At 48.7% G+C, this 23,698-nt stretch overlaps 1 protein-coding gene across 3 annotated transcripts in view; it reads left to right on the top strand.

Moving 5' to 3' along the window:
- The first annotated feature begins 7,666 nt into the window (after positions 1–7,666).
- The window catches only part of Lef1 (lymphoid enhancer binding factor 1), a 108,080-nt gene continuing 92,048 nt past the window's right edge, over positions 7,667–23,698 (top strand). For all 3 annotated transcript variants that reach the window (XM_055628252.1, XM_055628253.1, XM_055628255.1), the window contains exons 1-3: positions 7,667–8,850; positions 11,028–11,094; positions 12,441–12,574. In XM_055628252.1, coding sequence (XP_055484227.1) covers positions 8,644–8,850; positions 11,028–11,094; positions 12,441–12,574 — 408 coding nt within the window. In that variant the 5' untranslated portion in view covers positions 7,667–8,643. The remainder of the gene's footprint in view (positions 8,851–11,027; positions 11,095–12,440; positions 12,575–23,698) is intronic.

Genomic DNA, 23,698 nt, shown 5'->3' on the forward strand with positions numbered 1-23,698 from the left:
ATTGTGAAGCGTGGAAGGCCAGGCGTGGAACCCTGCAGAGTGGATGCTGAAGACTAGTGGGGTGCCCGCTACAGGTGTGCAAAGGAGAGTTTACCGAAGGAGCAGAAGTTTCTTCGAGGTCAATTTTCTGCTCCTGTCATGCAAAGTGAAGCAGACTAAAGGCTGCCCTGACACTGAAGAGTGAGGAGCAGAGGAGTGTCTGCTTAAGTCAAGCCCTAAAATACATTTAGGAGTCTGGAGAGTCATCTGAACTGGCAGTCAGATTTTACTGCCTGACTTGATAGGAGAGTCATTAATCTCTCTGCTTTGTTTTCTGCCAATTCAACCCAAGGGAAGTAGGCCTGAGGTCTGGAGTTGGCAGAGTAGACTGCAGGATCTTTTAAGTCAGATTCAGATAAGGCAATTAGACTTACTCTGCCAAATAAATGTTTACTCGAGCTAGATGACAATGTTGCAGTCTAAACTATTTGTACTGGCACCTTCAACCTTCTCAATTCTCTCCCCAATTGATCATTCTGAGTTTTAAGTATAGTTGTGCAAGCAATTTGCCATTAAGAGCTGGAAACAGCATTGGTTACACACACACACACACACAATAGTAAAGATAATTTCATGCAGTGAGTCTGCTTTTCTTAACAGAAGCACAACAAAAGCTTTCTCCAGCTCAAATGTCAGGTAGGCCGGCTCCCCTCTTTGAGAAATAAAGGTTTGGAGTACTTAGTTTCTAAAGAAAACAAACACAAATTAAGTACAAGGATTCCCCCAAAAGTAATATTATGAAAAACTGGAGGCTCAACCCCAGGCACCCAGGTTAGTTTATGGACGTTGAGGAGACCCGTACTGAAAAACTGTCCCTACAAGGCTGTCTGGTGCCCTGTGGAGATGTGTTTTCCAGGTAGTGGATGTAGAGCCTGCCAGCCAGGCGCTTTCCCAGAACACTAAACTGTATAGAGCACACACATCAAAGGCAGGCTGCAGTCCCTGAAGGTGAAATTCCTATCAATGTGTGCTAGGAGCAACGGGGTGGACAATGAGACTAATGACCTTGTTCTGCACTCATCTCCCTATGCCTCACTTCGGTCCACCGCTGCCCTTAGGCAAGAAGGCTGTGGCTTTGGCTTCAAGCATCAAACCAGGGATTAGGAGCTTTCCCAATGCTGACAGAGCCCTGGAAGCCGTGAATACAAACTAAGGCTGACCATCCTATGAGGCACATTTACCAACATTCAAGGGGCCCCTCCATTACCCCTTGTCCACTGAGGAAATGGATTCACAGTATGAACTAAATCCCCTTAGCCATCCTGACATCTTCAGAGTTTCTTTCCTTGAAGAGAGAGCCAGTTTTGTTGTTGTTAGCATTTTCAGGGCTTCCCTATTGTCCACTCAAATAAGATAAGAGTTAGAGCTCTCTGTGTTTCAGTGACATTCCACACACACACACACACACACACACACACACACACACACACACACGAATGAAAGGAAAGTTTGCTGTTGACCAGTTACCTGCATTGGTGCCCACTTCTAATTTGTAACTTTTGGGGAAAGGTATGTTGTACAAATAGAAGACGCCTCCTAATTGCCAAACAACCCAGTTGCTGTGGGGTCCCTTCAAGGAGCCTGCGGGGGTGGGAGCAGCAGGAAGGAGAACATCTCAGGACTCTTGTTTCCTTTGCCCTGGAAGTCCCCAGCCAGGACACAGAAAACAGAAGCACTGGACATTCCCATGCTGACCACACTTTCCTCAATCCCTACAGGAGCTACTCTGAAGTTTCTACCGAGAAACTGAGCCCAGAAAGTGATTCCAACTGGCGGGGCTACTTGGGGTTAGTGAGCATCCCACACTGCCCTAAGTAGGACACAGGAGCTTATTGTCCTAAGTGCTACACTGTCCTCCTGCCACGCCACAGGCTGTCTCAGTCCCATCTTCACTGCACTGGGAAGTTGGGGTGCTGTGGCCTGTGGGGCCATGTTCTAATACACAGATCCTGGCTCAGGACATCTCTTCCATCTTTTTGCACTTTCTCTTACCATCGTGCCAGGGTTCTTACGGCTCTTCTTGCAAGTACTTTCTCCATGTGTTCATCTCTCAACCCCACCCCATACACACAGTTATCTACCGTGGGGTTAAGGTTCCCAGGGGTTTTTAAATTTAGGTTTAGCAATTAACAGATGTTCCCTTCAGTAAGCATCTTTCGTCCTGTCCTAATATCTTCCTTTTTTTTTTTTTTTCATATTTTCACACGGATGATCTCACTGACAGGTAGACTACCACACACCCATTTGCAGAGAAAGTGAATCTTCTGAGAGATTAAATGCCCTGACTAACTTCACCGGCAGCAAGGGAGGCAGGGGCTGAGCCTGTCTTGGAGCAGGGATGTCTGATTTTGCCTCGCACGCTTGGGAAATGTCTCTGTAGGGAACACCATTCAAGAAGTGCGTCAGAGGAGAAAACTTACAGGCTCTTCGCTGTAGACACAAACGTTTCTGCGTGAAACGTGCGGGCGGACGCGTCAACAAGACACTTTCAAATTAGCGAGACCAACTGGGAAAGCGATTAAAAAACGGTACTCACACCGGTTTTCTAGAATCTAATTTCTGTGGAAGTGATAAGTGAGGGTACCGTCACCGTGTGTCGGGGGGGGGGGGAGGTGTGTAGAGGGGTTAAAAAGCAGGATGCACAAACAGCACGGCCACACGTGTTGTGTCAGCGCAGAAGAAAGTGTGAAGCGTGCTGGGAAGGAGACAATATTTATGGCTGAAGAAATTCGGCCTCACATAACGGTAATTATGAACAAGATATTTTCCCTAATAAAATTACTGCAAAACAAAATCTGGAGAATCTAAGTGCTTCCCTATGTTGTCTTTATTTTTTTATCCCATGTGCTCAAAAATGATTTCGATAAAAAAAAAAAAAGAGGGGGGTGGGGTGGGGGGTGGACGAACGGAGCTGAGAGAAAAGAGCGCCGTAGTGAGACGGCCTCTGCGGAGGGTTGGTTTTGCTTTAGAAACTGGAATGTGTCCAGGCTTGATTTTTATTTTCAATTCACATTTCAGATCCAGCTCCCCAAACTCTTTGATCTTTCTCCCTGTCTCCTTACCCGGAAGAGAACCCTTGGCCTTCTCAGCTGGGAGCTGGGAGCACACGTGGAAAGACTGGCTGGGATCCATATTCTTGCCAAATTTAGTCACACAAAGGGGCCTGAGAGGGAAAAAAGAAAGGATGAAAGCCGCAGCCGCCGCGACTTCAAAGGCCGCGCCGCCGCGCCGGGCCCTGCGCAGGCGCCGCCCTCCGCGGATATAAGGCGAGACCGGCGGGCGCGGGCGGCCCTTCTCTGAGCATCCCGGCTCCGGGGAGGCCGGAGGGGGCTGGAGGGTCGGCGGAGAGGGGCCGGGGGCGGGGGGGCGTGTTTTCCAGAAATCAGTTGCCCACGCCACATGAAGGCGCAGGAGAAAAAGTTTTGAGAGGGGGGAGGGAAGGAATGTGATGTCCGCGCCCCCTAAAACTAGCGGTTCCACGGCCCGGCACGTGCGTCGCAGAGCCGAAGTCCATGCGTGGCGCCCCCAACCCCCATCGCCGTCCCCATGTCACGCGGGCTCCTCGGTGCAGAGACGAACCTCTGCGCCCCCCCCCCGACCCCGCTCGTCCCCTCCACCGTCCGTCCTCAGCCACCCTCCCGTCCGCTGACGTCCCACGGAGCGGAGTGGACGGTGCTTGCTCCATCCCCGCGAGGGCCGGCTCCCGAGACCGACCGCGGCCGCCGATCCCGCGCTCGGATCGCCCGCCCGGGAGACCGCGCCGAGCTGCAGACGCCAACGGGCGCCGGCCGCGCGGAAACCGGGCGTCTGCGGGCGCCGGGGAGGAGAAGGAGGTTTTTTTCACGGTCCCACGAGTTCCCTGACCCTGTAGGGAAGGGGCTTTGGGTTTGTTTGTCTTAAGGCGGAAGAGCCCCTGGGACACAAACTGCCACTTCCCTCGTCCCCACCCCCCTTCTCCCCGACGTCGGTTAAACGGAAGGTGCCCACAGACCTAGCCTCCTGCCGAAGCTGGGGTGGGGAACCGGGGTCTCGGTTCCGCCCCTGGAATCGCATGAATTCGTTTATTTTCTAGCCCTTTCTCTGCTGTCTTACTGAGCACCCTCTTCCGTAGGCCCCGCCACCTCCTTCCTTTGGGATCCCACCTAGGTCGCAGCTGGCAGGGAGTCTAGGCCACACAAAAGGAAGACCTGGGGGCCTGGGCCAGGGTTAGGACCTGGGGGTGGGGAGGGCTGCGCGGGGGTGGGGGGCTGCGCTTCTCATCCCTGTAATTAAGGACTCCCTGGACCGCTTGCAGCGGACTCCACTTGGCCAAGTGGGGGAGGGTCTCCTTGTGTGGGTCATCCCCCCCCCGTTCCCTGCCCCGCCTCCCCCGCCCCCATCCCACCCGCGCGGCCAACTGGGCTCTGCTCACCCCGGGGCTGTGGGGCCAGCTCTGCTCCCCACAGCCTGGGTTCCGGCTGGGGTTGGGCTCCTCGCCCCCCTCTACGGCTCCCCTCCCCGCAATCCCCCCACCCCCACCCAGAGGCACAGCACGGGCAAAGAGGACAGCGCCTCGTGCAAAAGGAAGTGTTGATATATAAAACAAGTTCGCTCCCAAAACTAAATCCAGAAGCCACCGAGAGGAGAAAAACCAACAGCAACGCAGCCAGCCCCTAGCAATTGTTTCACGGTCGGAACTAAATCACATCAAAACGCCCCCCCTGAAACCCACATCCTGAAGGAGTAAGCCTACTCCGGCCCAACCTCGAGCGGTTCGCTGGAGTTCACACGAACAACCTGCCCCTACCTCCGAGGAAAGGGGGCGGCAGGGCTGCTCCTGCGCGCCGCACCCACCGCATCCCAGACCTTGGATCCCACTAGCCCAACCCCAAGGAGCAAAGAAGCTGCTGCTTATGCTAATAACAACCCCACAGGAATTAGGAGAGACTGCCCGGCGGCTGGAATGCTTTTGCCAGGAAGGCGAAGTCCAGAGACACCACTTCCTGGGGTTACTTCGCTCCTCCCGTGTCTCCTTGCTTTTCTCGCCTGAGAGAGACTTCACAGGGAGATGCCAGCCCCCACCCCCCTTTACCGACAAAGCTTTAAAACATGTGGGCGCACCGTTTTAAGGGTAGCCCCATTTAAGGTCCACAACGCTGCTGAAAGACCGCACACTGCGGAGACCACTCACCGCCAAGCGTGGCCGTTAGGTGATTTCGTTGGAACCAATGTTTCCAAAGAGGGTTGCAGCGAGCTACCAAACGCAGCCACCTATCCCAGCCCTTGCAGCAAACCATTCTCACTAGGTGTTGCTCCAAAAACCTCCATCTTTTCGAGCTTCTAATCCCTGGGACACCTGGAGCTGAGCTCCGTATGACTCACGGAGTCCAGATAATTAACGCGAAGGAGAAAATGGGAATTCGAATTAGTTGCAACACTTAAACGGGGGAAGAAGTAGAGTCGTCATTTAATCTCCTCTCGGCTTTCCAAAAATACCCTCTGGCTATTCTTCTTGCCCCCTCCCCCTTCTGGGTTTGATGAAAAGGACCCGTCTACTCCGGCTGCTTTGATGAAACTGCATCTTCCAGGGTTCTCTTGCTCAGTCAAATTGGCGCAGTCGGAGGAGGAATTCTGGCTCTGTTAAATTTATGTCAGCGGGCGCTTGAACGTCTGAAGCTACGTCCCTCTCTCCTCGCCTGCCCCACCGACAGCACCGGAGGCTGCACGGCATCGCTATGAAAATGGATTTATTAGCAACCCTTCTACGCTTCCCCCTGCCGCCCTGAAGTCAAATGTCATGTTTAGGCTTTTGTAAATTATAGCTTTGACGATTGTTTGAATTTAAAAAAAGAAAAGTTTTCGTTATTCTGACTTCTTTCACCAGCTCCTTAATTGTACCTGAATCTATCAAATTGCACGTGACCAACCACGCCCTATGGGACCAACTGAACTGATAGCCTTGAAAAATGCTTCCTAGCCACCTCCCAAACAGGCGGTGAGCAAAGTTTGGAACGTTTGCTTAAACAGCTGCTGAAGTCTACTGTGTCCACTAGCCCAGTCTCACCTTCAAAGGCGAGGTCTTTGCCCGAGCGTCCTTGCGGAGTGCCACTAACACACGATTCTGTGGCCTTTTATTTTCAGCTTAAGGAAGATGGAGATACAATTCTTCCTGTCTCCTGTTTTTGCTCCCAGGCTCTACAGATGGCTGCCGCATTGGTGTAATAATTTCGCCTGAATATTTGACTCGAGGGGAGGGGTTGAGAGTTAAGGGACAGAGTGTAACGTGTTTCCAAACTCAAGCCTCCCTTACACAGTAACTTTCCCAAAGCATCGCCCTTAAAAGTTCTGTCCTTTTGCAAAACGAATCAAAGAGACAGTGGGAACTGGGGGATTTTTGAGGTTGGATTCGGGTTTGCGTCTTCAAGGGCCCCTTTCGGCGGAGTGTCCGGGATGTCAGCCCCTGCCCAGTCCTGCCTCCTTCTTCCAGGTCCTTCTTTTCCCTCCTTGGGGATGTATTTTCATTTTCTACAAGGTCTCTACATTCTGAGTCGTGAACCCATGTTCATTCCATGGTGAGGACCCAAGGAAGGCGATAGTGTTTTGAAAGCGACAATTAAGGCTGTCTTTATTCACTCCCTTCTTCCTGGTCTTCCCCGTCTCCCCTCCGTAAGCCCCGGAGACTTGATTTTCGCTAGCGTGTGCACCCTTGTCTCCGAAGAGCGTGTGAAAAGAGCCACAACTCTTTTCCTCGGGCTTGCTGTGTGTCTTCCCCTGGGTTAGGTGAGCAATGCGCTACGTTTTCTCCTTTTCCTTCTCCTAGTCCCTAATTCTCGCCTCCTTCCCTCTGTCAGAGCATCTATCACTGTGGTGCCGACCACAGCGCCGGCGGCTTTCTCTTTCATCTCCCTCCCCTTGCCGGAGTGAGGGAGCTGGAGTGGGAGGCGGAAAGGAGGTTGAAGGGAGACTGGCAAAGGACAAGAAGTGAGTGGAGGCAAGAGAAGAGATGCTCGGATGACGAAGTCAAGCCATCCGGGCCGCCTTTCTCGGCCACCTCACGTCGGCCACAGCGTGCCTTGGGCTGGGTTCCAAGCAGCACCTGGTCCTTCCCTAGGTTGTATGTTTTTAACAATTTTTTCCCCTTCAGGCATGAGCGCGCGCGCGCGCACACACACACACACACACACACACACACACACACACACACACACACACACACACACGGTGCCCCCCAAACTCTGACTCGTCCTCTAGGCGCTGGGAATGAGCAAGGGCTGGGGGAGAACCTGGATCTCCTCCTCCTCCTCCTGCTCCTAGCTGACTGCCTTCTCCCCACCCCTCCAGCCGGCAGCCAAGGAGAGCAGGAGGCGGGGGAGGGGCGGGGGAGGAGAAGCGACGCGAGTGAATAGCTTTGCAGCGCCGGCCCGGCGCGGAGCGGAGAGGCGGTGGGAAGGCGCAGCCGCTCACCTGCGGGGCAGCGCGCACCGGACGGACCCGGCCGCGCTCTCGTGGGGCCCTGGCATCCGGACCCGCCCGGAGCCTTGCAGGCGGCCGCGCTCCCGGGGTTCCCCTCCGGTCCGCGCGGAGGAGCCCAGGGGCCACCGGCAGCTCTTCGCTTTGACAGAGGGGAGGCGGGGAGAGAGGCGAGTAACTGCGCCAGCGAGCCAGGCAGAAACTCGAGCCGGGAACAAAGAGGGATCGGGCTCGAGTGTGTGTGTGTGTGTGTGTGTGCGCGCGCGCGTGTGTGAGTGTGTATCGGCCCCAGCTGCGGGCTGGACCATTTGGGCCCGAGGCTCCTGCTGTGACCCCCCAAGACTCCGCCGCGCCAGCCACTGCCGATTCCCAGCGCTCACCAGCACAAACTTTATTCTTGGCAAACTTCTCTTTTTCTTCCCTCCTCCCCCCGCCCCCCTCAGCAGATTAAATGCTCCTCCCGAAGGAAAACCGAAGCGAAAGGGAAGGAAAGACGCTCGGACTCGGACCACTGCAGCCCGGGAGGCTCTTTATTGTTTACCCTTCAGGAAGTGGACTTTTCGGTGTTTTCTGATTTCTCCTCGCACCTCCGCTGGGGCAAACGGAGCCTTTTGGCGCAAACCCCCACCCCTTCTCCAAAAGCAAACCAACACCGAAATCGGCACCCGAGGACTCCACCGTGGAGAGGTTTTGCACGGTGACGCGCCACGGGATTCTCCTTTGCACTTTGGAAAGTCGTGCCCTCTCCAGAAACGGTGTCCTCGGCGCACAGGCCCGGGCACCAAGGGCGGCGTGGGGCGATCACCCAGCCCTGGCAGCCTAGCCCGGGGCACGCGGAGCGGCGCAGACGCTCGCAGAGGAGGCGCCGGCGGCCGCCGCCCTCGCAGTCTGGTGCCCTTCGCCCCGGGGCCGGGCGCCGGCATCCATCTGAGTGAGGAGGGAGGAGAGCACGGCGATCGCGGCGGCTCCCGCGGCTGCTCCGGCCTTGGGCCCCTCGCCCGCCCACCCCGCTTCCATCCGCGGTCCTCCCGCACGCAGTCCTCCGACTCTCACGACCCCCACCACCACCACCACCTCCCATCGACACCCCCCCTCCCCTTTCCCTGCCGCCGCCGAGGGCTCCCGCCGCGGAGCGGAGATTACAGAGCCGCCGGGATGCCCCAACTCTCCGGAGGAGGCGGCGGGGGCGACCCGGAACTCTGCGCCACCGACGAGATGATCCCCTTCAAGGACGAGGGCGATCCCCAGAAGGAGAAGATTTTCGCCGAGATCAGTCACCCCGAAGAAGAGGGCGACTTGGCCGACATCAAGTCATCCTTGGTCAACGAGTCCGAAATCATCCCGGCCAGCAACGGGCACGAGGTGAGCGGGGTGCCGTCCGGAGAGGCGTGGCGGGCCCCGGGGACGGGGACGCGGAGAAGGGAGCCGGCGCAGCGCGGGGCCGCCGTGGCCGCTGCGCCCCGGTCCCTCGCGGCCTGGGAGGGGAATAACGGCCCCTGGTCCACGGTGCGCACGTGTGTGAGCGGCGGCCGGGGAGGTTTAGTCCAAGTGGCCCTGTGGCTGAACGGCGGCGAATGGGCAGGAAACGCTGGCCTTTCCCCGACCCGTTTCGTCCTCCCAACGTCTCGGCGGGTCTGAGGGGCTCCAGGCACTAAAGCAGGGAAGTCTAAACCCAACCGCGGCGCCCTTCCCGGGGTGGAGAACAAAGTGCATCCGCTAGCCCTCTCGGCACAGCGTACGCAAGTGCATCCAACCCCCGAGGGCTCCGAGGAGCTAAGCCCCAGGCGGGGGGAAGGAGAGGCGGGCGTGGGCCTGCCGGGAGGGGCCGTCCCAACCGCCGAGGAGCCGGGCGCTAGCCCCGACCGCGGGGGCGTTGCGGGGCCGGCTCCCCACCGCGGGCGAGGCTGCTGCGGGGAGCCGTAGGCGAGCCGAGCCGCCCAACGGCACAGGCACCGCCGTCCTTCCGCCCGCAACCCCGGGCACTTCAAGTGGAAAGAAGGGCGTTTGTTTGGGGCTGGGCTGGCTTGGGATCAGGCCTTGGATCTCTGCAGAAGAAAGGCGAGCCCTCGGCGGAAGCCCGGGCCGCGGCTAGGGAGGAGGGACGCGCTTTATCAGATCTCCCGGCCAGCTGCAGGCGACGGCGCTGGTAACCCGAGTAGAGTAAATAGAGACACGTGGGTGCGGGCGCGGGGCAGCCGAGAGAGCCGGCCGCGCGCGAGCGAGCGTCGGATGGGGGGTCCACACCCAAAGCCCACACCTTAGCGGCAGGTCTGGCCCTGCAGAGAAGTTCTGATACCCAAAGGATGTCCCCAACGTTTTTCCTTCCAGACAAACTTGAACAGTATATACCCTTTTCCTTAAATGGCAGCCTTCTGCCCCAACCCCCACCCCAAAGAAAGGGTGGTTTCGGGGGCGGGGACATTTTGGGTTTAAGGAGTACTTTTAAGAACACCTCAAAGTTACTTTCTCTCTCCTGATGGCAGGGGTGAGTACACACTTTGAAAGGCTGGGGGTCTGATTCCTAGAATATAAGGCTTGGCTCTCTATGCCCAAAGTCCAGCAAAAAGTAGAAGAGGGGGCTAGGGTGCAGTCAAGAGTCAGGTAAAAAACAAAAACAAAAACAAACAAACAAAAAAAAAAAACCGTTTCTGTGTGCCTGAAGGATGAGGTCGCCCGGAGGGCACGGGGCTAAGGAATCACATGCCTTCTGAACTTTGGGACTTTTCCCCAGACTGTAGAAGAGCCCCTTACCTTCTCCTGGAGTGCTCCCCACATTTCCACCCACCTCACATTTAAAAAGTTTTCTAGTGTGAGGAGAAAAGCAGTGCTTTAGAAACCGAAAACGACCAGGGTGTTTGAACTGTTCATCTTTCCGCGGTGGAAGTGGAGCAAGCAGACTCACAGAAGATGGTGACGGGGTGATACCACGGATTTGCACGTGGTTGATGGCGCTTACCAAAACTGATATCAACCGGGCTACCTTTTAGATGTCTATTACCCGACTCTCAATTTTCCCTCCCTTTAACCACAGACCAGTTCTGCTCTGATAGCCTGCTAGCACTCGGCCTGTGAGTCCTGAGAGAAAAGTGAATGCAGTCCCAGCGAGGACTGCTCTCAGGCAGTTTTACTTAAGACCCCGGCAAAGTGGTTCTCTTGTTTATGTTTCCAGATCTCATTTAAGTTACAAAACGGTGTTTCTGGTGGCGTTTTAATCAGATCTTGTCAAGGTGAACTAAGGATTAACACATCCCAGAAGCTGAGCACCCAGGAAATATTGATGGGTTGTTAGAGTGGAACACGTTATTCCCAAATTCACTCCCCCCCTTATCTTTTGATTCAGAGTATCTGATAATCACTCAAAAATACATATTGAATAGGAGATTTTCCAGTACTCAGGCCTAGCTTGTCCTTAATTTTAACCTAATGGGTAGACTGAGTTTTACATAAACCTCTTGCTTTGAATTGTCAGCAGACACTGTAAGGTTACAAACTCTAAGGTGATCTTCTTTCTTTTTGGGGTGGCTATTCATTGCCATTAGGTGGTCAGACAAGCACCGTCCTCTCAGGAGCCCTACCACGACAAGGCCAGAGAACACCCTGATGACGGTAAGAAGCCAGATTCTTCCTCCCCTCTTAATCATAGGATCACTTGCAGTTTGAATATCTGCTTTTGTTTGTTTGTTTTGATACTTCCATTTGAGTTGAGTTGGCTGGAACCAGACAGGCAAGACTTTCTATGTAGTATTTTAATGAATGGGAAAGAATGCCCCAAAACTCAAAGCTTCTCTCTCATTGTTTATCACACCCATTAGAACCAGTCCTGGCATGAGTCTGGACCTTTGGCTTTCCATTGGCTTCCAGATTCTTAGAGAAGGAGTATTTCTGAAGACTATTATTCATTTCATTCTGAAGAGGATTTTTCATGTGCAAAATTGCTGTGTGTAGGTTCTCAGTACAGCGAAGGAACACAGTGTGTGGGCAGATGGATCAGGGTTCAGTAAAACTGAACATAGCTTGTAAAATATATTTAAAAAAATGTTAGAAGCTACGTGTATCAAATGGTAGACATTTCCCCCATCACTGATTCTTGTCAACACTTAAAAAAAAATCACACACACACACACACACACACACACACACACACATACTTCCTTTGCTCATTCCAAGTTTAACCAGGTCCCCATAGGGTTCACTTGTCAATCTGTTGGCATTTCTGGTCTCCTTCAATTACTTAACAATTGGCCTGTCTAGAATGGAATGTTTGTGCATTGAGTGTGTGGACCAGGGGCCAGGGAGAGAGCTGTATATCAGTCTTCCTTCTTGGCAACAAGTAGTTATGCAGATTAAAAGCAAAGGAACGTTTCTTTGGTAGACTGGTGTAAGTTTAGCCATGAAATTAGGACTTCCAAAGGTTAATGCACTACAAATTTGGGTTTTAAACCATACACTAGATCCAGTCCCCCCCCCCCCAGTAAAAATCTAACACTTGATAGAGCTCCAGAAGCACAGGTGGAATTTTTGGATTTGTCTAAAAGAGAGACACTTCAAATGTATCTATGTGTATGTGTATTGGGAGTAGATGGCCTCACCTATTAACATTTTGGTTTTAAGTTTGTGTGTGTTCCCTTGTGTGTCTGTCTTCCACAGTCCAGTTTGTTAGCATTATAACAAATTAAGTTAGATGAATAACTCTTATTTTTGTAAAAACATCAGTCAGTAGTGGAAGTAAATTGAACCACATGTTTTTTTGCACATCTGGTTTGCTGTTGAGCCATTGAAGAGCATAAATACTGTCAATCTAAAAGAGAGCATAATAATCCAGTTACAGTAGTTTATGAACAAGTATTTTTTTTTTTTTTTGTAAAATCTGGCTTGTTTTAGAAGGAAAAGATCTTCTGATGAAAAATGGTGCGATGTAAAAGAAAAGTTGATTGTTCTTTGGCTTCTCCCAGGAAAGCATCCAGATGGAGGCCTATACAACAAGGGACCCCCCTACTCCAGTTATTCTGGCTACATAATGATGCCAAATATGAATAGTGACCCGTACATGTCAAATGGATCCCTTTCTCCACCCATTCCGAGGACAGTGAGTAACATGCTGATGTTGAAAATTATTTTCAGACGTGCAAATTAATTTGTGTTTCAACAGAATGCTTATTTCTTCCAACACATTGGCAATGGCCTCATTGTATGCGACTAGTCATCACTCAGCGAGAGCTGTGTTAAAGGAGTGGCGGGTCTGAGAACAGTGCTGTCTTTATGTCTCATGTTTGGATTTTTAGTTTTAGGCTGATGGGCTAATGTGAATAAGTAGAAGATCACAAGCTCTGAAATCAAATGGAGCCAACCAGCAAATCCATGATTTTTATAAGTCCTGTGTTTCTGTGCTGATGATGGGAGGAAAAGGGGTTTAGCCTTTCAGGAACTTAAGGAGCAGGTAGCTTTCAAAACCCAAAACTGTCAGAGTCAAAACTCCTGAGGCTCAGTTGAATGTAGACATTCAGAATGTTATTTTGGCTTTTGAAAATGTCTCTTTTTATTATATTAGCTATATTGTCTTGGGGTTGGGAGTGCACAAATGAGCCATTCTCACTTTATTGTCAGTTGGGAAAATTATCTGAGGATCATGTAATGAAGACTGTTGCTATTTTTAATCTTTTGACTCAGTTTTCTTCAAGTTGTAAAAAATGCAGTGTCATGACTGTGCTGTGCTGGTGTGCACAATATTATGAAGAATTTCACGTTTTACTTGGCGTTCTTTCTGTCCAGCTGGGGGTAGAGACCCCACCTCTGTCTTGAGAACCTAGCTGAATGGCATCGTGCAGAGGATGTGCACGTGGTCACACTGGTGAATGTCCTGACCGTCCCCCTGCTGTTTGGGAAGCTTCTGAGGTGGTCGTAGTTACCTGTTCCCAGCCCTACTCCTCCAGCCCTCAAGCCCAGGGAGAAACACAGGAATGAGTCTCACTCACTGTTGGGGGCGACTCTCCAGTCCCAGTGGGATGCTTCTATAGGCTGAGAAGTCTGTGAGAAACCCTTAGGGGGGCGGGGGAAGGGGTGCCACTGATGCCTTAGTGACAGAAGCGAGAGCTCTAAGGTTCACCAGAGAAGCAGAGAGGAAATGGTTGGTAGTGAACTGGAGTGTTTGTGGCTATCTTCATGGTCTGAGCCCTTTGATGGTTAAAATGATAGGTGTGTGACGTTCGGTGGGCCTTGTGATTGCAGACTTAACGGTGATAATTTTTCTGCAAATTTCAGGTGGATATTTAAGCTCAGGTGGGGAACCACGATCTTTCTCCTTTTCATAACGCAGCTTGTGGGGATCAAATCTTGGAGATCTTTATGATGTTCATTACAAGGAATATTCCCTCCCATTATTTTAAGACATTTCAAATAGTTAATGACATTTAATGTCTAGGTGGTGTGAGCAATATTCTACCTAAAATGTGGATGACCTAATAAAGCAATCACAGTCTGTTATTTAGAGATTTCCTAACACACATACCGAAAATGCTTCTAGGATTTAAAACTTGTAGAGGACTTACTGAGCCAGAAAGAGAAATAAATCTGATTTTTTTTAATACTTGTACAGTTTTGTTTTGTTTTTTAATGGGGGCCACATTTTGGATAAGGAACAGTTGAAGTGTTCTGTGGAAAGGCTAACAGGTCAATACATAATCTTTTCCAATCAAGTTAGAGTTTTGGTAACAGAAAATCATTTCCAAAACTGTTTCACCCATGAGTACAGTTCATACTAAATTGTGGTTTAGTCCGTGAAGAGACCAGCTGCTTCTTTCTTCAGACAAGAAATTTGGGGAAATTAATGTAATAAACTGCCTGGTATTTATACATAGCTCCTGCAAGTATTGAAAATTATCCTTTCCCCTTTAAGCTAGTATTCGGTCTTAGGTCTCTGTAGCCTTTTCTCCTGACTCCTCCTGTGTACTCATTTTGGGGTGAGAGAGAGAGAGAGAGAGAGAGAGAGAGAGTGTGTGTGTGTGTGTGTGTGTGTGCCTGCAAATGTGCGTGTACATGCCTACCTATCCTATATCCCAGCACCATTTTGAAATGTCAGTAGAATGAAAGGTGTTTGCTGTTATGTATATGTTGAAATGTTGACGTCCACGAGTCTGCCATTCACGGCTTAGGAAAGATTTGTGGGCTGAGGAAATGTCACTGGGTGTAGACTGTTGAGAGAACCGGGTCTCTGTTTTTCTGATGCCTGTGATGAATCCTCTTACATGTTAAAATGCATTCATGTTAGGTATGTTTTATGGAGAGACCTTGCAGTTTGCACAATTCCAGAAGCCTTTTAGTTTTAACCGCAAGGCTATGTCAGTTTTAGAGTCCAACTGAAGTGAGTTACAATCTTTGGGTTTTAATACCTAACAGCTGTTTGTAATGTTTCTGAGATCAAAAACACTTTAACCGGAAGGCAGTTTCTCTTCTTCGCCCTAACCACACTTCTGCTCTCTTCCTCCTTCCCCCTGTCCTCAGCAGGACTGTTTGTGTCACTGACATCGGCAATGGTAGACTTCCTCAGGTAGTGTCAGGAGCTGGATGACCATTTGTATTTGAGTTTCAAGGTAGGGGCAGCCTTGTGACTTGAATTTGCATTACAAACAATTCCTAGTTTATTACATCTGCTGCCTGTGAGAACTGGGGAGAAACCTCTGTGGGAGGGCCAGGCACCCACCGGCCCCTCTCCTGTCTGTGTCTAACTGTGCCCTCAGAGTCCAGCTGTGGCCAAGTGACACACACAGGGATGCCTCTTCTGAATTTTTACCATAACCTTATGCCTTTGCTCCCGTTTTAAGCCAGTCATTATGGCACCCAGTCAGGAGAACTTCCTTCATCCATCTTTTTCCCTTCTGAAAGAGCATTTAGCTGGGACCTCGTTCTAGAACTGAAACCTTTAAGGGAGTAATGTGAGTGTCTATACCAGATATCTATAAATGAGTCTCTCCTGGAGTTTTAAATATGAATTTTTAGTGCAGACAAATTGACCAAACAAGGAGAAAGCAGCCATGACAACCCACTTGGTGTCAGTGTAAGCTCTTCAAGCCCAGAGGATGAGAAGATGCACAAGCCTGTTAATATTTCAGAGCCAGGACCCCCCAGAGAGGTTTTAAAGAGCGTCTTCCCAAACCTCCTTCCTCTGAAGCTTACTTGTGAAAATAAGACCAATGTAGAGGTATGAAAACAACAGCAATAACAAAAACTAGTTCTTTGTGACCCAAGCTCAGTGGTATTGCTGAGTGTTCTAGCACAGTGTGAATGAACAAAGCAACCAGCTGCTTTAACATATGAAAGTTCCCTGTGGGGTAAGATTAGTTATTCATCCTGGGTGTCAAACTTCCATTTGTCCCTCCTGCAGCCCAAATGGTTAACACCTTATAAGAGAAGCCTTCTATTTCTCTTCTGATGCCGGGGAGGGAGAGCCAGCAAGCTGCCCAGGGCCCCTGACCACAGTGGCTCTGAGTCATGAGAGCCCTCCACCTTTCTGGTGTCTGTGATCTCCTCAGAGTGACCTTTCAGGTAGGAAAGGGAAGATGTTTATGGCCTCACTTCCGCTGCCTTTTAAATCCTTATTTTTAAAGAAGGAATTGGGGTAGAGATGTTACGGGTATTTATTTGCTTTTAGCCATTTAGAACAGCCAGGTTCTGTTGAATGAATTTTTCCATTAGGGAATCAACATTTGTATTTCAGATGAAGAAATCCATCATCTCACTGTTAGATCTCTCACCCCTGATTTTCTGTTAGTTTACAAACAACTAAGATTTGTTTTGGTCAGTGTTCACTTCAGGGGCAAAGGAACTGAGGTGGATTTGGCCGACAATGAAGCTTCTGAATGCCAGTGTGCCAGCGCTGTATGGCATTGAAACAAACAGTGAAAAATAGTAGCTCACGGGTAGAGTGACTATGGCTTGTACCTCAAGTGACTGGAATTTTTTTTTGAGCAATCAGATCCACTCCCACTTACGGAGGTCCTTTGTACTGCAAGGGGCTGCCCAGTTTGACTTCCTGAGGAATGAATTCCCTGATCCCGTTGTTTAGTTCCTCGCAGCTAAGTATCCTGGCCCCTTCCTCTTTACCCTTGACGTGTATTCTGTGTAATATTTGTGTGTGGCTATCAGGAGAAGGTGTGAGAAAATTCCTCTTCAGAGTCCCTGGTTATCCGTGTGATCCTTCCACACTGCACTACTGCGAAGTAGGGAAAGACTCATAATTGACAAGAGTCTGGAGCAATGACTGAGGGCGTAGCTCAGTTGTCCAAGAGTGCTTGCCTTGCATGCATGAGGCCCCGGGTTCTGTCCTCAGTACCACACAAACTGGACGTGGTGGTACGTTACCCATCTGGAAACCCAGGACTTGGGAAAGATGGAGCCAAGAGGATCAGAAACTCAAGCTGATTCTCGCCGACATAGTACAGAAACATCCCGGGCTACAAGAAACCCCGTCTCAAAAAGCTGGAGGCAGTGAGGGGTGGCCAAAGACAACAAGTAGCATCTATAGGCTTTATTGAAATAACCGCTGAAAATACTCTGTCAGAACCAAAGGTGGCGGCACACAGATTGCAGTGTGTCATAGCAGCTTGGGAGGCTGAAGCAGGAAGATTGAGTCTAGGAGTTCAAGGCCAGTTGGAGTCATTGGAAGTCTGTGTGTGTGTGTGTCTACATGTACGTACATACGTAAGTTCAAAACTGCTTTTTAAATACTGCACTTAATTTTTTCAATTTAGTTTATTCATGTGCATGTGAGGTCACCATAATGCATACGAATGGATACGACTGTGAGCATGCCGAGATGGGCATTGTGTGCAGACACCAGAGGATGGCCTTGGGAAGTTACTCTCTTCCTGCGCTGTGAGTCCCAGGGATTGAACTGAGGTCATCAGGCATGCACCTCAAGTGCCTTTACCTGCTGAGCCATCCATCTCACACTGGCCCTATTGTGATTTTTTTTTTCTTTTTAAGTGAAATCACAACTTAGGAATTGTAGACTTTCCTTATAACCCTGTAAATTATTTTAAAGTTGTAAATGACCCAATCTCTAAAATTTGGAGGCCTAAAGCCCAAAACTTAGTTAAAGCCCAACAGCAAAGACTGGGAATGAGGAAGGGTTGAAGAAGCAGGGCTCTTAACCAGAGGCCTGTGCAGCGAGTAGGAATCGCTAACTCAGCAACTCTGATAACTCAGCTGTGTATGTTTTCCACTGTTAGCAGAGGTGAGAGGAGGAGCATACAACGAAGAAATGTCTCCACCGAAGACATTTATGCGCAGTGTCCACTCTAGCTAAGCCCACTGAAATCATGAACTTAGGTGTGTGTGTCGTCCCAAAGCTCGCTAGGGAATGATAGCTTGTATGGGAGTTTATTTGTGGCAGCACAAAGCGGGAAGAATTTAGGATCTCTCTCCCACTTCAACAGTTGAGGCCAGGAAGCTGTGCCACAGAAGGTCTAGAAATGGACATTTTCATTGTTGTAACTGCAACTGGTCATCGTGACACCCCCTACCCGCCAAGAATCCTATATGGCACCTGATGACAGTTTGCAGAGATCATATTTTGATCTCCATCAGAGTAATTCATTACTGAGACAACTTAAATTTCACTTCAGTAGAGATGATTAGCCAGGCCTCAGGCCTGGTGGCAAAGGCCTGTAATTGCAGTTACTCAGGAGGTTGGGCAGGAAGAGTGCAAGTTTCAGGACAGCCTAGAAAAATTGGTAAGATCCTGTCTCAAAAAATAAGAGGGCTGGGAATATAGCTCCACAGTAGAGGCTTGCTCGGCACCAATAAGGCCCTGGGCTCAGGACCCCGTAAGGCAACATGAGTGAATGAATGAGCCTTTTGCTACTCAATACCGAGAAAGATGAACTGAAGAGCCAGCTGCAGGGAGGCCCTGAAAAGAAGAACAGCTCTAGAGAAGCTTCATTTGAAAAAAAAAAAAAATATATATATATATATAGAGAGAGAGAGAGAGAGAGAGAGAGAGAGAGAGTCTGATTCTGAACAAAACAGTCACCTATCTAGAAAATTTAAAATCTACTCTTTTGAATTCTTTTAAAATTTAATCCTGATAAACTTTTAAAAATTATGTGTAGGTGTGTATGTATGCAGGTGGGTGTGTACATGTGAGACCAGAGGCACCAGATGTACTGGAACTGTAGTTACCGATGGTTTTGAGCTACCTGATGTAGCTCAGGTGCTAGGAACAGAACTTGGGTCCTCTAGAAGAACAGCAAGTGCTCTTAACCAGCCAGCCATCTCTCCATTCCCTAACCTCCTAAGCTCTGTCATTAACACTATCATCGATGATGGCAGATGATGATGTAGTCATGAGTTCATCTGGGCTTGAGCTAGTTACAGCAGCCTAGACCAGAAGGGAAGCCCTCAGTCAGATTGCCAAATCAGTAAAGCACCAACGCCAGCTGCATAGCCCTTGTATCTATTTTCATATTTCTGATATGCTTGCTCTCTATCAAACTAAGTTTCTTATGGAATGTAAGAGCTGCAAGTATCTGCTAAGTAACCCCTTCTTGTAGTATTTTATTTATTCTCTGTAAAGAGCCATTAGACCACTGTGCTCAGTGAAAGTCCGTATCCCATAGAATGTTCTGTTTTAGGAAATAGGTGAAAATAGCTCATTGGAAGAATAAATAGGGGCGGGACCAGAGTCGCAGGAGGATTCTTGTCTATTGGTGAGATCCTAGAAACTTCGGGCAAATGCAGATGATAGAAAAGGGGTGTTTTTTCCCCTTTGATGAAAATACAGCAACATAAGGCAAAGGTAATCCCTAATGGCCTTTTAGTGTCATATCACTGATGCTTTGCAATTTATTTCTACTTTCTACCAGCTGGAAAGGACAAGGTTTTTACTTGCAGTTGGGGTGTTTTCAGATATTAGAAACTCTAATCTTCTTGACACACGTAGCTGAGGTGGCTTGAACCAGATGAGCTATGTATCGTAAACTGATTACACTGTGCGGTGATATTGAGAGCTTAACTTTGAGTCTGTTAGGGCAGCGTTGATCGGGAGTCATCCTGGGGTAGATATCATAAGACCAGAGGCCTAGTCTGAAGCCTGTCGCCCTCTTCTGGAACTGTTTCGCCTTCCCCAGCCTTTGTTTCCTCATTTACAAAATGGTACCTTGCTGTATGGCTGGCCTGTTTTGCCGTGCCCATGTGCCATGTGTTCTGGTGGCACAAAACCTGTGAAAGTACTGTTTCCTAGACACGGTGGTCGATAGGAATCTAGAGTGGTGTGAGCTGGTGCCCAGATCTCCTCCTGGTAGGACTTCTGCATCTCTGACAGGTGCTTGGCTGGATCACAAAGCTCTGGAGAAAGGAAGGGCACACATTTCTTTCTGTGCCGTGATGCTGGCTCAGAATCTAGACTCTGGCTAACAGCCTGATCCTAACCTTTGGGAAATACTTACATGACTAAGTTTTGGGGATTCAGCAACATCCCCATCTCTTTGTGATGTTTTTATTGGGCTCCTTTTCTCTCCTGGATGTTAGGAGACCCTCATTCTCACGTTTGAAACCTCCCTCTCTAAGGAAATGAGATATGTAAGGGAATGGGTTTCCAAGTTTTTGCTGAAGTCTCATATCCTTTTAACATTTGATAGGGAGTTATCAAATAACCTGTACTTCCTTGCCCAGCACAGGAGAGAGTATATTTTGAGTTGGAAGGGGTTTTCCACTTAACTCTTTAGGTTCTGGATTTCTTTCACCCATTGCAAAATTATATGGTGAGGAACTTGAGGCCACAAGAATGTGAAGACAAGAGGCAAGTTACATTATACTTTCTGTCTGTCTTGGCACCAAGAAAGATTAGGTCCCAGGGACAGGTTAGCTAGCATTGAGGGGGGAAAAAATTAGTCTGTGGGAAATTCCATTTTCCGTAATGTCTCTCACAAATAAGGTACTTTCTAACGCTGATCACACTATCCCTGTAGACTAGCTCCAATGACTGGGGTCATAGAAAAGATGTTGTAGGAGATGGAGGTTTGGCTGGTCAGTAGCCCGACTTACTACCAGCATTGAAAAAAAGGGGAGGGTACTGTAAATTCATTTTCTCTCAAATGTGGCAGACTTTAAATTTAGATCACTAAAGCTCAAGACAAAAAACAAAGTACCTAAAGCAAAAGATGTTTACTGCCTACCACCATTGGGCAAACCAGCTGGCCTGCCTACAGGATTAAGGGAGAGAGTCAGATCTCTCAAACAATCCTCAGTGTGTTTCTAATTCTCTTAAAATATATTAAAAAATTCATAGACTAATATTTACTGGTTAATGTATCACTAGGTTTTATTTTAAAGTGAAGATGGAAAACAGTTATATTTTAAAAAAAAACAAACACTACCTCATGCCTTAGTTTAATGTTCACATGAAACTGTGGGGTGGGTTGAAATCTCTGTGTTAATGTCAAGTCCATTTTAAGGATGGCAGGAACCTACCCAGGTTAGTATAGTCACAATATAGTCACCTGTCTTGGGTGCAGATTTTTTGAGTGTCGTTAAAAATAGTCACATTTACCTCAAAGACTAGAAAAATGTTAATAAATCGATCATAATATTGATAAACACGTAAAGTAGGCAGGGTACTTGATTTGGTTAGAAATTTATTTTCAAAATGCTTAACTATTTTTTTATGAAAGTAAAAGAAATATTTTAACTAGAAAGCCTTGCTGTGCAGCCTTTGAGATTTCTTTCTTTGCACAATAAAGCTGTGATGCCTTGGCTCCATCCTTGTGATTCTCATCACTCAACCTGATCAAGCCCAGGCGGAGAGTGCAGACATTGTGTTTCTTGCAGTCAGACTGTGTCAGGTTCTTCCCAGGTACCCTACCCTGCTGACCCCAGAGCAAACCCCACACTGGTCGGCATCATTTGGATAGCTTCCTGCAGTCTAGAACTGCTGCCTTGAAGCTCTCATTTCCTCACTTCCCTTTCCTACAGCTACTTTCCCAGACATTTGTCCTAAGCCTTGTTCCAAATCCCAGTCTCTGGATTATATTGGCCCCGGGTCCCTGAAGTGCCCAGCTCATCCTCTTAACCATACTTAAAGGTCCAGGGTAGAAGGTGCCGCCCCCAGGAAGCAACCTGATCGTTTGCCCTTGCTCTCCTTTGTGTTGCTGCTGGATCTTAGTGGTTCTTTATACATTTAAAAAATAGATTTCCTTTTTAAATGTTTGTGTGTCTTTGAGTGTCTGTGTGGCAACACGTACGTATGAGTGTATGTGCATGTGTGTGGGTATGTGTATATGTACACGTGTGGGGGAATGTATATGTAGAGGTATGTGCATATTTATGTGTGTGAGCATGTGCGTTTCAAGGAACATGCTCAAACATGCACACGTGTGCACATTGGTACCTGAAGAAGCCAGAGGTATTAGAATCTCCTAGAGGTTAAATTCTCATTATCGGCAATAGTGAGCCATCCAACATGGGTGCTAGGAACTGAACTCGGGTCCTCTGCAAAAACACTAAGTGCTCTCAACCTCTGAGACATCTCTCCAGCTTCTGCGTGTATGTTTTGTATGAGTTGGGTATCTGTGTCGATTTCTTAATGTCAGCTCTGCTGAGGAGAAGGAAGGAGTTGTTTGTCTGTTTGTTTTTGTTGGGTTTGTTTTGTCTTTTCGCGACAGGGTTTCCCTGTGTAGCCCTGGCTGTCCTAGACTTGCTTTGTAGAGTAGGCTGGCCTCAAACCCACAGTGATCTGCCTGCCTCTGCCTCCCAGAGTTCTGGGATTACAGGTGTGCACCACCACACCTGGCTAGGGAGAGTTTTAATCTTCCATTACTCACAAGTTTTTATTCTGTGTGACATGATACAGGTCATTCACCAGATGTTTGACGGAATAGGTTAGGAATTTTAAACTTTAAAAAGTAGCGATACCAGATGCCAGTCCATATTTACATGAGAACCCTTTAAAATGTATAGATTTGTGCTGAATCATAAAGTTAAGGTTTGAGTTTAGAAATGTTGATACCATTAGACGATATTAATGAATTTGATGCTAAGTCATCAGTTTTGAGTGTGCGGTTCATGCCAGAACTGTTCTGCCCTCCATCTACGGTCATGTCATCCTCAAGGCAACTCAGTGCTGGCTCTGACACCTCCCTAGGCAGTGGATAAAGGAACTGAGTCACAGAGGGAGACAGAAGTCGAAGTGTAAAATCCTAAGAAGAAGGTAGTTTGCTCTCTGCATCACACAGCTGTTCCATAGAAGAACCTATGAATAAGACCTAGTCTTGGCTCTCACTGCTGGTTGCTTTCTGAAACTTGAGCCTGTCTTTACTATCATCGCCGCTGGTACCCAGAAGATGTTGTAGAGTATTAAGTCAGTGGATTTATCACTAGAAGTTATTCATAGACATGTGATGCTAAACAAGATACTATGTGAAAGTATAAACTTCCTCACGTTATCTTTGGTGGTCAGAATTGTTACAATGTGGGAGGACAAGAAACTGAGGGAAGGAGACAGAAGAAGTTGGGGAGTGTTTGGGAGTGTTCTAGTTTGAAGGCCGAGGGCAGTGTTAATAACTAAATAGTGGATTTAGAATGAGGGTGGGTTTTAGAACATGTATTTATGAGTTTCACTTAGGTATTTTTCTATGTCTTCACTTTTATGTCAAGAAAACAAAGCAGCAGCAGTAACAACAAAATAACTGAGATCTAGAACCAAGTCACTCATGTTATGAGCATCATTTTGGTCCATCCTTAACTATAAACCAGCGATGCCTCATAAAATCACCTGACTTTCCTGGGAAGCCTCCTGGTCCTTGACCAGAAGCTTCTGTATGATCAAGAGAAATAACCACACTGCCCATGGATGGAGAAAGCAGCAAAATTAGTAAGGCATACATACATGCTAATGTGTGTACCTTACGCACAGTTTGTGTTAAATTCTCACTGCGAAACTGTGGAGCGTGTAATGCTCTTCTCATGTTTCCCATGAAGAGTCTGGGGCACAGAGGAGTTTCTTGGTTTTCTGAAGACCTAAAGCTCAGCAAGTGGGAAAGCCTGGATTCGGGGACAGGCATCTCTGATTCCAGAGACAGGACTCAACCCATAAGCTAGTACTCTGCACGAAAGGACCCTGAGAGGAATTCCACCATCAGTAAGCTACTCTGAGAGCTGAGAATGACTGTTGTGATTTGAAATAATGTAAATAGCTAGGTTTCAGGGATGGCTTAGATAG

This window comes from Psammomys obesus, unplaced genomic scaffold (assembly GCF_907164565.1).
Source record: "Psammomys obesus unplaced genomic scaffold, mPsaObe1.curated_primary_1811, whole genome shotgun sequence".
NCBI lineage: Eukaryota > Metazoa > Chordata > Mammalia > Rodentia > Muridae > Psammomys > Psammomys obesus.